Source organism: Trichosporon asahii (assembly GCF_000293215.1).
Source record: "Trichosporon asahii var. asahii CBS 2479 unplaced genomic scaffold scaffold00018, whole genome shotgun sequence".
Classification (NCBI taxonomy): domain Eukaryota; kingdom Fungi; phylum Basidiomycota; class Tremellomycetes; order Trichosporonales; family Trichosporonaceae; genus Trichosporon; species Trichosporon asahii.
The window spans coordinates 1,536,973-1,549,517 of NW_014040906.1; the positions used below are offsets into that span (position 1 = coordinate 1,536,973).

The window sequence follows — 12,545 nt, forward strand, 5'->3', positions numbered from 1 at the left end:
AATACCGGAAGACCTGCGCAAGGACATCAGGTGTCGATACGGGCGTGCGTTGGTGTGCGGGCGAGGAGCTGATTATGACGCCTTGGCCGCCTCAGCCTCAGCAGCCTTGCGCAACTTCTGTCGTCGCTTCTTCTCACGTTTCCGTTCCGCCTTGCTGAGGACCAGCTCGTCGTCCTTCTTCTCCTCGGTCTCATCGTCGCTATCGTCACGTGGCCGCTTGCCAAGACTCGTTGGCGGTGACGGCTCGTCCTTCTCCTCGCTCTTCTCCTCGGCACTCGTATCAGTGCTGTCGGCGCTGGCAGCGGCCATCTTCGCTAGGATTGCGGGGTGGACCTTCTCCTCCGCCCCGCTCTTCTTCAAGAGCGCAGGGTGAACCTTCGTCTCCTTCTTCGCAAGCGCGGGATGCACCTTTCCCTTACCCGCGAATGGGTCCTTGCTCTTCTTGTTCGTCTTGATCGATCGCGTCCGACTCTCAGCCTCCTCCTCGCTATCTTCCTCATCCCTTCCAGCTCCCGCAGCTGTGGACTCCTCGGCATTCTTCCGCTTCTTCAGTTTCTGCTCCAGCACACTGAGACCGGCGCGCTGGTTCTTAAACTTGGCTCCGAGGGCTGCATCCTCGAGCGCTGCGTGGCCCAGACCTAGACGTTGCGCGCGGTCGGCGGAGGAACGGAGGGCGGATTCCCACTCGGCCGCTTTCGAGGATTCGGGCTGGCTGACGCCGAAGTTTGCCGGAAGCCAGGAGTCGACGTCGGCGTGGAAGAGCGTCGCGGAGAGGGTGAGCGACTCGGAGGTCGGGACTGTTGGGTCGGGCATCTTGATCTGCTTCGCTCTCTCTGTGCACTTGCAGTTGTTCCTTTGCTGGTATCGGGTCCGGCGGATCGAGATCCCAGTCGCAGGTTCGTGGTCCCTCACGGATTTTGATGACAGCCGTTTTCCGGATTAGCCTAGCGTCCCCTCCAGCTACCTGTCTCCTTCGGTGGTCGTCGTCTCGTCGTCGCTCGTGTTTGGGCGCGGCTCGCGAGTTCACGGATGCATGAGAGCAAGAGGTCGAGAGATGGCCAGAAATTACGCACAGTGGCAAATCACAGGCACAGCGACGGCCAGGAACACGGTGCCACATACACGGTGAAAAGCTGGGGTGCGGCCGGTGAGTCCCTGAGCCTGCGAGCCGCCCAGCCAGGCCGAGGGGCTCATTTTGAGTCTCCAACTTCTCAGCAGGCTCGAAACCCAGTCCGAGTCCGGCGTCCGCTTGCTTGTTGCTTCCACCACCCTTTCCCAACACCCCGACCGGCCCGCCTCCTCTGTTGACCGACCATGGCCGCCATCAACGAAAAGACCACGCTCCAGCAGGACCCCTTGTTCGCCGCCTCGGGTGCGCCCGGCGCCGTCCCCGCCCCCGCTGCTGCTCCGTCAGGCGGCTCGGACTACTACAACGCCTTCACCAGCGTCTTCGACCCCGTCTCCGCCCCCCTTGCCGACACCATGAACCGCTTCCACACCTGGAAGGAGAACATGGGCCTCATCCAGCCCGGCACCGTTGAGAACCTCACCCGCCCGGTGTCCAGTGAGTTTGCGACTGGCAATGTTTCCGACTTTTCGGCGGACCGGAAAAATGACGCTATCGTCATGCTGGGATCTGGATCGTGCTCGGGAACTCTGTGCTGGACAACGAGTGCACCGAGAGTGTACCGGGACATGTTTGTTTGTTTTCTCGAGGACTTTTTGATGCTTTATGACAGCTATGACGGAAGCGTCAAACCAAGATACCAGGACCGGTTTGCCGTCGGACATTGTTTTTTTCGATGACCCGAGTGAGACGAGACATGGAGCTGACATCACCTCGCAGCCACCCTCATGAACAACTTCTTCTTCGAGGGAATGCGCGCCGATCTGTCCAAGATCGTCTCGCCGAACCCCGCTTTCCAGATCTCGCATGCGTTCGCCGTTGGACCCCAGAAGAACAACTACACGTTCGGCGCCCTCTTCGCCAACGACAAGACGTTCCTCCACGGACAGTTTGAGCCCTCGACTGGCGGCGTCAACATGCGCGCGAACCAGACCTGGTCGGCCACTGACATCACCAAGATCCAGGGCCAGCTCTCGTCCGCCCCCGGCCAGACCATGTTCCAGATCGAGCACGACCACCTCGGCCCCCACTACTCGCTCAACCTCAAGTCGATCAACCCCTCCCCGCTCGACTTCACCGGTCTCCACTTTGTCTCCCTCCTCCACTCGTTCACCTCCCGCCTGTCGCTCGGCTTTGAGACGATCATCCAGCGCACGTCGCCGGCCGAGACGATCCCCGCCACCTCGTGGCTGCTCAAGTACACTTCGCAGCCGACCGCCGCCCAGTCTGTTGAGAACCCGATGACGATGCCGACCGCTCACGGAGCGACGAGCGGCATCCCCTTCGTTCCCTCGTGGACGGCGACTGCCCAGCTCCAACCGACCGGCAACGTTCAGGCTACCTACTACCACCGCCTCAGCGACAAGGTCGACGTCGCCCTCGACTTCCAGACCATGTTCCAGCCCGCCTCCTTCATGGGCCCCGCCAAGCGCGACGCCCTCTGCACCCTCGGCGCCAAGTACGAGTTCCGCATGGCCACGCTCCGCACCCAGATCGACTCGGCGGGCAAGGTCGGCATGCTCCTCGAGCAGCGCATTGCCCCCACCTTCTCCTTCCTCATCGGCGGAGAACTCGACCACGCCAAGAACACGTCCAGGTTCGGCTTCGGCATCATGATCGAGTCCACCACCATGACCCCCGAGGAGATGATGGCCGCGGGCATGATCCCCCCTCAGTAAGTGCGAGCAGAGCGCAGTGAGCGCCGGCCCGCACACTGAAAAACGGCCGACGCAGCTAGCTAGGTGTGTGATAGGCGCGGGGGCTCGAGGTGTCGCCCCTGCGCATCAGTAGACGGACATCTCTCCACGACTTGTATCTCAAGCATTGATGCACTATTCAATATCCACTGCCCCGAGCGGCAACGGCGAGCGAAGCGAGCTGTGAGAATACTTTCTCACGGCCGCCCCCACTTCCGCCAGCATCACAGAAACGAAGGTCTGCAAGCATCAAGCCCAGAAGACTTCATTCGCCCAAAGGCGCTACTTTTGAACTACTGACATAAAACTAACAACAGGCCCGCTTAGATGGAGCAAGCGCCAAAGTTGTTGTTGTCCTCGCCGCTGTGGGTAATGACGGCAGTGAACTCGCCCTGCTCGTTGAAGATGACGCGGTCGGCACCAGGCGAGCCACCAGCGTACACGTTGAACCCGCGCATGATCGGGAACTCGTACCAGGGGCCCTCGGTCTCGAAGTCGAAGCCCTCGCGGTTGTTGTACTGGTGGGGGTAGTTGTCTGCTGTTAGCCCGGAGCGAGCGAGGCGAGCGGAGAGATGGCGCGAGCTGACACAGTTTGAGGGTCGTCCTGGCTAAGCTCGAGGAGGCGACCTCCGGCCGCCTATCTATGTACTCACGGATAGTCTTGCCCTCCTCGTGCAGGGAGTAGCCCTTCGCGACGGCCGCGTCAATGGTGCGCTGGAAGTAGCACACGTCCGAGCACTGGTAGGCGCACGCCTCACGGGCGAAGGGGGCGGCAGCGGCCGATGCGGCGAGGAAGAGGGCGGCGATGACCTGTGCATTAGCATATTGCTCTGGGGGGAAGACAGGGGACACACCTTGGTGAAAAGCATGACGAGTTTTGGGCGGCTGGTACGAGCGTGAGAGGGGGTCCAGGAAGGTGCTGGCCGGCTCTTCTTATGTAGTTTCTTCCGGAGCAACCCCCAGACCTTCCGAGGAGTTCACAAACGTGCACTTGGTGGATGCGGAATGAGCAGCCTAGTGTTTAGTGCTGAGGACCCACTCGACAATCTCGACGGACAGCTGGTGCGCAGTAATCTCAACGACGGGCTCATGGGTAAGTACTTCGGATACTTGCCCGCGATACGCGAGCGCAAGAAGCGCATGGAGCCGCGGAGCGGCCGGAAGATCAAGCCAGTTCGGCGCCGGGCACAAGGTGCCTCGGAATGGAGCACGAGGAGCATGAGGGACAATCAAGGGCCCCGAAACGAAGCTTCAGAAGCCCACACTTGCCGCGAGCGTGCGCGAGTAGGAGCCACAAGATCGGTAACCACGTTCGAAGCTTGAGGCTCGCTAGCACCATTGAGACCCTCGATCGGGGTAATGTCTCCTATCTCCCGGTGACTTAAAGTCGCCGTTCATGTTTCTGTAAGGGTTGTGGGACAGGAGGTGTCGGAAGAGAGGTCTACTGTAGAGAGGGCTGGGCGTGGGTCCGTCACACTGAAAGCGCAGGAGCACGGAGCATGTGATGCTCCAGTCGCCGATGTTCGGATTCACGTTTGGAGGCGTTCTCAACTCTGACACAGCGAGATCAGGAGTTTTGCCCGTGTGTTGGTGTCTTTGGCCCCATGGATCTCCTCATCGGTGGGGCCTTCGGTCGAGATTCACGTCCTTGTTGCGAGGTACGCATTGCTCCACCCCTCCTTTGTCGTCGTGTGTGTCAGCAAACAGTTGTTGGTGGGCATGGAGGGAGCCATCTCCTTCACATTGCGAGTGAAGCGAAAGATTCTGCAGGATCAGAACGCCGCTCGGAAAAAAGAGCACCATGCGTTTCAGTCAGGTTAAGTTTGGCCGTCTGGACGTCTGTGACTGCTAGAATTAGCAGCAGAGTTCAGCAGGAATCGTCTCTTGCGAGCGCACGGACATCCACGGCCAACCATGGGCGATATCGTCCACGGCGACCAAGACGCAGGCGTATCAGACGCTATCTGTCAGTCAATCTTCACCCGCGGATCGCGGATTGATGTTGCTGCGCAGTGTTATAGCCCAAGAGCTGATTACGAGAGTACGGTCTGTAGTGGTACTATCGGGTGGAATCGAGGGCGTAAGGTGCGTCGCTCAATGAGACAGAAACTTCACACGTTGCTTAATCTCGCAGGTGACTGGTCCTAAAACATCTCGGAGCGATTGCCGGCCGTGCTGATGATCGGGGCGATGAAGGAATGGAGTCATGTGTTTGTTTGTACGATCCCTAAGTTGAAGCTATATAAGGCGCTCAAGGGTTGCTTCTCTCCAACTTCTCCCCTGCTCGTTATGTCTTTTCACGAAGAACACCATGTGCCTTCAGCAGCTTCCATGTCACCCCTCCACATCCCCTCACAGGCACCTCGTGTTTGTCGTGGCACGGTCCGAAGTCCGGGAGCCCCAGCTGTCAACCATACTACATAGACATCCCGCGGAACATCCGGCGAACGTGTCCCGACTACGGGCCGTGTTCCGGTCGACGCGCACGCTGTTCCAGCTGGAAATAACTGACACTGGGACTAGGCGCGCTCACCACGGCGTGCACGGCGAGAAATCCGAAGCAAGAAGTGGGATGAGTCGAGCGTCGGGCGAATCATGTGACTTGGTTGCGTGCTAGCGCGTGGGTGGCACGCATGGTGTAGGCGGCCTTATCCGATGCTCGGGGCCTGGGACGATAAGGTGCCTTCCCCCGCGCCTGCATATCAATCGGCGACCTCGGCGGTCACTGTCACAGCCCTCACCGCCTTCTCCCCAGCCCTTCGAGAGCACCTCGCTGGAACCCATTCAATATCCCCAGCTGACATCACCTTTATAACCCCCCACCCGCGGCTCAACACCATGGGCTCCGCTTACTCCACTAACAAGTCCGCCATGACCAACACTGTAGAGACCATCGACGAGAAGAAGCAGTATCTCGCCGACCAGAAGGCTGCCCTTCAGCGTGCGCGCTCCGCTTCTCTCGACGCCAGCGCGGAGGCTGTCCCCGAGCTCACGGCTGACGTGTGCAACAAGTGGGACAAGGATCTCGAGCAGGTGAGCTAGCGGCTACCGACCTGAGCTGACGATGCAGGATGCCCGTTTCCAGCTCGCCCGACTCATCCTCACGAACAACGACCCCATCGCCACCCTGAAGCGTCGCGACGCTGTCATCGACGACGAGAAAGTCTTCAACGTCAACCTCAAGGGCACTGGCGACAAGGGGCAGTATCCCGGTCCTCGTGTGAACCAGGCGTCCTCTGGCCGTTGCTGGCTGTTCGCTACCAGTGAGTACACGATAATGGTGATTTGCCACCCGGATCAGGTGTCTTCCCCTGACAATGCGTGACGGGTATGCCCCAAGTGGGCGCAGCTGGCCTACGCTGAACTTTAGCTGACAGCAGCCAACGTGCTCCGCTACAATGTCATCGAGGTGCTTAAGCTCGGCGACTTCCAGCTGTCGCAGAGCTACCTGTACTTCTACGACAAGCTCGAGAAGGCCAACTTCTACCTCGAGACTATGCTCGAGCTCGTCGATGAGCCGATCGAGGGCCGTCTCGTCAGCTTCCTGAACCAGGCGCCCGTCAACGATGGTGGCCAGTGGGACATGGCCTACAATGTTGTCGAGAAGTACGGCATCATCCCTCACGCCCTTTACCCCGACGCCTTCTCCGCGACTGCCTCGAGCCGCATGAACTGGGTCCTGACCGCCAAGCTTCGCGAGTTTGCGCTTGATCTGCGCAAGCTCTCCAAGACTGCCAGCAAGGAGCAGCTGGCCAAGGTGAAGGCGTCGCAGATGCGCGAGATCTACCAGACGCTGTGCATCACGCTCGGCACCCCGCCCAAGAACGATGACAAGCTCACCTGGAACTACTACGACAAGGAGAACAAGTTCCACTCGTGGAGCGGCACGCCGCTCGAGTTCTACGACCAGTTCGGCAAGCGCAAGGGCATGGACCCCAAGGACTCATTCTCGCTCATCAACGACCCGCGCAACGAGTACGGCAAGCTGTACACTGTCAAGCGCCTCGGCAACGTCTGGAAGGGCCCGAATGTGCGCTACGTCAATGCGCCGATCGAGGTCGTCGAGGACGCTGTCATTGCGGGCATCAAGGCGAACACGCCGCTCTTCTTCGGCTGCGACGTCGGCAAGTTCTCCGAGTCCAAGAACGGTATCATGGACACGCGTCTGTACGACCTCGGCGCTGCCTTCGGTTACGAGCTCAAGATGGACAAGGCGCAGCGTCTCATCACTGGCGAATCCTCCGCCACGCACGCCATGGTCATTACCGCCGTCCACGTCGGCGAGGATGGCCGCCCCATCAAGTACAAGGTCGAGAATTCGTGGAGCAAGGACCGCGGAGAGGACGGCTGGTTCATGATGACGGCTGAGTGGTTCCGCGGGTTTGTGTACCAGGTCGTTGTGCCCCGCAGCATCGTCGACAAGAAGTGGGTCAAGGTCCTCGACCAGGAGCCCATCGCGCTCGAGCCTTGGGACCCGATGGGTGCCCTTGCCTAAGCAGTGTTGTTCTCAGAAGATAGATCCTATACATCTGGTTGATATTACGAATGAATATTACGAAGTGTGCAAGATGCGATATTGTTGTTGCAGGCATTGACGCTGCGAGTGTAGTTGTGTGATGTGGTTGCGTGCCATGGCGGTAGTAATAGTAATCACATGTTTAGGGTCGGATGGAGTCACCGCGACGAAGACTGGTTGTCCTTGGCGTACATCCCTTGCGCCTCGGCGATGGTGACGAGACGACGGAGGACTTCGACAGCCTCAGGGCTGACATGTCCCTGCGACGCGCCCTGCACGATACTAGCGACGACCTTGGTGAGCTCCTCCTTGCTGCTGACGCCAAGCGCAGCCATAGCCTCGCTATACACCTCCTCGATGGGGATCGGCACATCGCGAATGGGTAAGAACATGTCCTCTGCTTCGTCGCCGGCCTCATCCTCCTCCCTCGGCCGCTTCTGTCCGCGGTGCAGTTTCTCCTCCTCATTCTCCTTCCCGCTGTCTTCTCCGTCACCAGACTCGTCCTCGTCCTCATCTTCATCTTCGTCCTCGTCCTCGTCGTCTGAGGAGGACTCGCCGGGCTTCGGCGACGTGGGCGGCACGAAGTCCTCGTCGGCCGCGTCCTCGGGCAGATCGTCAAAGTTGAACAGGGCCGAGAGAGACATCGTGTCGTAATCGTCCCCGCCCTCGAAGCCCGTGTAGGCGCCGGTGAGATCAGCGGGCGACGTCGTCTCTTGCGCGTGCGTCGCCATGGCCGCATCAGTGAGCGGCGTCAGCACAGCGGGGGTGCTGAAGCTGGATGTCACCGCCGACGGCGTCGCGAACGCGGCCGCGTTAAAGCCGGAACTGAGTACCGCCGCTGCCGCTGCTGCGGCTTCCGCTTCAGACATGGGTGGGAGAGGTGGAGGTGCCATCGGAGTCTGCGGCTGGGACGGCGCCGGTGGAGGCGGCATAGGAGACTGCGCTGGAGCAGACGGCGGCGGTGTAGGCTCCCTCGCTGTCGTCTTCGCGGTTTTGGGCGATCGGCCTGGGGCGGGCGGCTCCTTCGTTGATGGCGGAGGCGGCGAGTGGTAGACCTTCTCGGTGTATGTCGGTGGCGCGGGCGTGTGTCCCAAGCCGACGATCTGGGCCTGGAGCTGGTTTACCCTTGCCTCGAGCTGGGCACAACGCTCTCGCAGCGCCTCGCACTCGCGTGCACGTTCGTCCAACTCCTTTGCCGTGTCCGCCGCGGCGGCCAACTTAGCTTTCGTTTTCTGTCTGCTGAGTACGGCTGTGGTATTAGCTTCCCGCCAGCAGTTTCCAGCTTGCAACTGTACTTCAATGCTTCAGTACTCACCAGCTTCCTTGTTTCTCTCTCTGCGGCGTATTGCTCGCTCCTCCGCTGTAAACTTTGGCGGCCGCCCCGGTCCTCTAGGCTTCTTAAGCGGTGGTTCGCCGTTCGACGAGGGTGGCTTAGGTTCCTCCGAAGGCCGCGTGATGGGGTGGTGCGGTCGCCGACTAATTCGTCCAGAGCGGGTTTCAAAACCTTCGCCCTGCTGCTCGGTGCGCAGAGCCAGATCCACACCCCCGCCGATCAGCAGCTGGCGCAGCTGCTCCAGTGCCGCGGAGTCTGTCGTCAGCTCGGCCGGTAATGGCGGCGCAGCCGAGCTTGTCGCCTCCATGGTGATCCGAGGCGAGGATGCCTTAAAGGTTCGCTGTCGTCGCTAAGGCTCCGAGAGCCATTGGACTTGCTAACGCAAGCGAGAATGAGAGAGTGAGCAATGTTGAGATACGCGTCCAGGACCAAACAAATATGACGCGTTGGCCAAATACAAAGTGCGGAGGCAAATTGCAGGCAGTGGATGGATTACAATTAGTCGGTAGTTCCTTAATGACAATACGAAGTGATTTCAACAACAACTTACACTTGCGAATCTCTCTCGCGCGAAGGTACCGGTGAAGCAAGTGTAAGCTGGATGTCTAAGGATGATGCTTCTGTGCATTCCGACGAGAGTAGAGCAGTAGCCTCCATATCCATGCTGCAGGGGGCGAGGCGGGCGAGAGTGCAGAGGGCTGATCCCTCATTTGATCAAGCCCAAGGCCTCGGCATTCAAGGTGCTAAAATTGCCCGACTGTTGCTCGTTATTGCGGCTTAAGATAATCTCTGCGCTTCACCTTCCACTTCGACACATCGTTACCTTCGACCTCAAGGCTGAATGCGCGAAGATCTTGCTCCGATGTGCAATTAGACATTGCGGTGGGTGCTACGCACCGGATAATCTCCGGGTGCATTGTTGTGTTTGTCTTCCCCGCCACGTACTGCGCACAGTAGCGTGGATCGTCCTGCGCCCTAGCCCGTCACACGTCCAGCCTCAAACACCGTCAACACACTCAGCTTCTCACCATTGTCTTTCTCAACATTCTCCCACTCCTCATCAACCAATGACTTTCCTCTGCAGGGGGTGCAAGCTCACCTTCGACTCTAGCAGCGCGCGCAACGCACATCTTGCCCTGACCGGCCATCGTGCGCCGGCGCACGAGTGTCCTGCGAAATCGTGCGGCGCCGTGTGCAGGAACGACCGCGAGCTCTGGGAGCACATGAAGGGATGCAGCCGCATGAAGCGCACCAAAATCAAGGGCGTTCCGTGGACCGACGCCTACTTCTTCTGCGAGTACTGCGAACAGCTCGTTTGCGGAACGAAGGCGCAGGAGGATGTGAGTTCCATTCATCGGTTGCAACATGTCTGTTAGCTAACATGTGCAGCACCAGTGCACCGACTACTCTTGCGACCGGTGCGAATCGTCGTTCGAGACGCTGACGGCCCTCGCCCGCCACCTCTTCCCCATCTTGAGCATAGAGATTGAGGAGCGCACGCTCCGCGAGGAACTCTACGCCCGCGTACGGGAGAGGGACCGCCGCGGCATCCTGAAGAGCCTCAAGGACAAGTTCAACGTTCCCAAGAACCAGGTTGAGGAGCGCCTCCATCTCAGGGACGAGCGCTACGTTTGCCACCTCTGCCAGGCGGTCTTCCCCGATAGGCTGGGGCTGAAGGAGCACTTCTGGTCACACGCTCGTAAGGTTTACTCGGTAGAGTGAACTGCTGACACGACAGACGCCGAACACCACTACAGCTGTGTCTCGTGCAAGAAGGAGTTCAGGACTCTCAGCGGCGCCCTCCATCACGTCGAGATCGAGAGCAAGATTTGCCTCCATAAGAAGACGGCTACCAGCCGCCTCTGACCCCTCCTCATCTCGATGAAAACAAAAGAGCAACCTTTGTAGCACAACACCACTTACCCCTCGTTCATTGTATCTCACAGTATCATACATGTCGTCTACACCTTGCGTTTCATCGCAAGCTTATGAATCGTCGCCATGGCCGCGTCCTCATCCTCTTCCCCGTTCATGCCCTTTTCGTACGCCTCCTCAATCTCGGCACAGAGACCGCGGTCGTCGATCTTCCGATGCTTGTCACGAAGGTACTGATATCTGATACGGAGCAGCGCCTTGATAACCTCAAACGAGATGGGCCGGTACCAGCCAGTGACGGGGTTGCAGTCGTCCGCGAGACTCGTGGGATCGTAGATGAAGCGCTTGATGAAGGGGTCGTGGATGTCGCACATGAGGTAGTCCGGCTTGTTCTGGTGCAGGATCTGGCCGTCGAAGATGTAGCTCTTGGTGATATCGAGCGGCTCGCGAAGCCCCTGCAGGACGCGCTTCTCCGCCTCACGCTCCCACCAAAACTGGCCGTTCATGCGGCGCTCGTCGTCATCGTCGTCCAGATCGTTCAGCACCGAGTTCTTGCCCCTCTTCACGTCGAGGTACACGAATACACGCTGGTACTGGTGCGCGTCGCGCTCGCGGCATGGGTCGTACCCGTACCGCACCATCGTTTTCCAGAACGGTCCCGCGCCGTACGTGAATGCGACCGAGGGGATGTACGCCTTGTTCGACTCGATCTCGTACCGGTCCGAATCGTTGAATTGGGCCAGCAGCGCGTATCGCAACCAAACTGGCCGCTCGTCCATGAGCTGCTGAAGCTTCTTCAGGATGCGCTGGTTGATGTGCGGGTGGCGAGCCTTCACAGCCTCCTCTGGCTCGGTCGGGACGGGGTGCGCGTGGCCAATGACAGGGACCGAGAAGCCGCTTGCGCGCGTCTTGTTCACAAAGCGCACCTTGTAGTCACCTAGGTCATCATCCCACACCTTCTCCTCCACTGTCGCTGTTGGCATCTTATAGCTGAAGGTCAGTTAAGGTTACAGTTCTTTCAACTTACTTGAAGACATGTGGCAACTGGCGCATACTAGACACCGGTGTTGGCTGCAGTTCTGTCTTCGAAACAAACGGAACGTCCCCTCCTTCTGAGGGAACGAAGTACTCCTCGTCGATGTCGGGGAATTGGTAATCAAGGATAGCATCATAGTCGAGATCAAGCAATGACTGGGTCAGCTGCTGGATGTGGCCTGAGTCTGGAGGCGTGTACTGGTAATCGGCCATTGCTGTCGTTAGATCATTCTTGTGTGCAGAGAAAGCTACTCACATCTGAACCTCACAGTCTGAGGCACGCTCCCGACGATCTCGCTGGTGAACACGCCCCTATCCTGTCCCTTCCTTCGTCGCTTCGTGACCTTGACGAGAACCTTCTGGCTCTGAACGCGAGTACCGCGGACAGGAACAGAGGAGCGCTCTTCCGGCCTATACTTCATTTCCAGTTGCTGGGGTTGATGGATTGGTGCGTTGAAGCACTCATCGACGTCCTCCTGCTTGATGACCTTGAGGATAGCCTGCGGGTTTGATACTGGTCCCGGGCACTCGATGGATCGATACGTCGCACGGGGCAGTGGACGCCATCGAGCGACATCCGACGGCCCGGCTTCCGGCTCTTCGGGATCGGGACGATACGAGCCGTCAGAGGCTGGTGACGACATGGCGGATGGCGTTGTTGACAAGTTGTGACCGAGAATTGAGCTCTGGTGAGTGTGGAGGTTGGGAGCTCCAGAGGCAGGCACGGGATCCCACGTGTGGCTAGGGCCTTGGCGCTCTTCCACCTACCTACGTCGACCAAGGTGCTTCCTTCCTCATCAAAGCGGCTCTCCATTGATGCATAGAGTGTCGCAGGACGTTGTAAAGTGGACGGGGTGCCCCTGTCCATTATGCATCTCTGGACGAAAATCCGGCAGCATAGAGATCAGGCATGGTGACTTTACTGCTCCTCCCGGATCGGCCTCCCTCTGCCCGTTTTTGGCG

At 59.2% G+C, this 12,545-nt stretch overlaps 7 protein-coding genes across 7 annotated transcripts; 2 read left to right on the forward strand and 5 right to left on the reverse strand.

Annotated features, from left to right (window-relative positions):
* Positions 1–72: 72 nt before the first annotated feature.
* Positions 73–813, reverse strand: A1Q1_00259 (uncharacterized protein; the record flags this gene model as incomplete). Its single annotated transcript, XM_014326587.1, has 1 exon — positions 73–813. The coding sequence occupies one exon, from the start codon at positions 811–813 to the stop codon at positions 73–75; it is 741 nt and encodes a 246-aa protein (XP_014182062.1).
* A 501-nt stretch (positions 814–1,314) lies between these two features.
* On the forward strand, positions 1,315–2,805 carry A1Q1_00260 (import receptor subunit tom40; the record flags this gene model as incomplete). Its single annotated transcript, XM_014326588.1, has 2 exons — positions 1,315–1,564; positions 1,847–2,805. 2 exons carry the CDS (start codon positions 1,315–1,317, stop codon positions 2,803–2,805), a joined length of 1,209 nt encoding a protein of 402 aa, XP_014182063.1.
* Positions 2,806–3,146: 341 nt separating this feature from the next.
* On the reverse strand, positions 3,147–3,692 carry A1Q1_00261 (extracellular guanyl-specific ribonuclease; the record flags this gene model as incomplete). The annotated part of the gene is made up of 3 exons (XM_014326589.1): positions 3,147–3,361; positions 3,477–3,633; positions 3,678–3,692. The coding sequence occupies 3 exons, from the start codon at positions 3,690–3,692 to the stop codon at positions 3,147–3,149; spliced, it is 387 nt and encodes a 128-aa protein (XP_014182064.1).
* Positions 3,693–5,661: 1,969 nt separating this feature from the next.
* A1Q1_00262 (uncharacterized protein) lies at positions 5,662–7,318 on the forward strand (the record flags this gene model as incomplete). Its single annotated transcript, XM_014326590.1, has 3 exons — positions 5,662–5,856; positions 5,909–6,086; positions 6,201–7,318. 3 exons carry the CDS (start codon positions 5,662–5,664, stop codon positions 7,316–7,318), a joined length of 1,491 nt encoding a protein of 496 aa, XP_014182065.1.
* A 179-nt stretch (positions 7,319–7,497) lies between these two features.
* On the reverse strand, positions 7,498–8,979 carry A1Q1_00263 (uncharacterized protein; the record flags this gene model as incomplete). Its single annotated transcript, XM_014326591.1, has 2 exons — positions 7,498–8,588; positions 8,655–8,979. 2 exons carry the CDS (start codon positions 8,977–8,979, stop codon positions 7,498–7,500), a joined length of 1,416 nt encoding a protein of 471 aa, XP_014182066.1.
* Positions 8,980–9,647: 668 nt separating this feature from the next.
* On the reverse strand, positions 9,648–10,478 carry A1Q1_00264 (uncharacterized protein; the record flags this gene model as incomplete). Its single annotated transcript, XM_014326592.1, has 4 exons — positions 9,648–9,750; positions 9,801–10,041; positions 10,118–10,343; positions 10,404–10,478. 4 exons carry the CDS (start codon positions 10,476–10,478, stop codon positions 9,648–9,650), a joined length of 645 nt encoding a protein of 214 aa, XP_014182067.1.
* Positions 10,479–10,633: 155 nt separating this feature from the next.
* A1Q1_00265 (uncharacterized protein) lies at positions 10,634–12,226 on the reverse strand (the record flags this gene model as incomplete). The annotated part of the gene is made up of 3 exons (XM_014326593.1): positions 10,634–11,537; positions 11,575–11,797; positions 11,839–12,226. The coding sequence occupies 3 exons, from the start codon at positions 12,224–12,226 to the stop codon at positions 10,634–10,636; spliced, it is 1,515 nt and encodes a 504-aa protein (XP_014182068.1).
* Between the last annotated feature and the right edge of the window lie 319 nt (positions 12,227–12,545).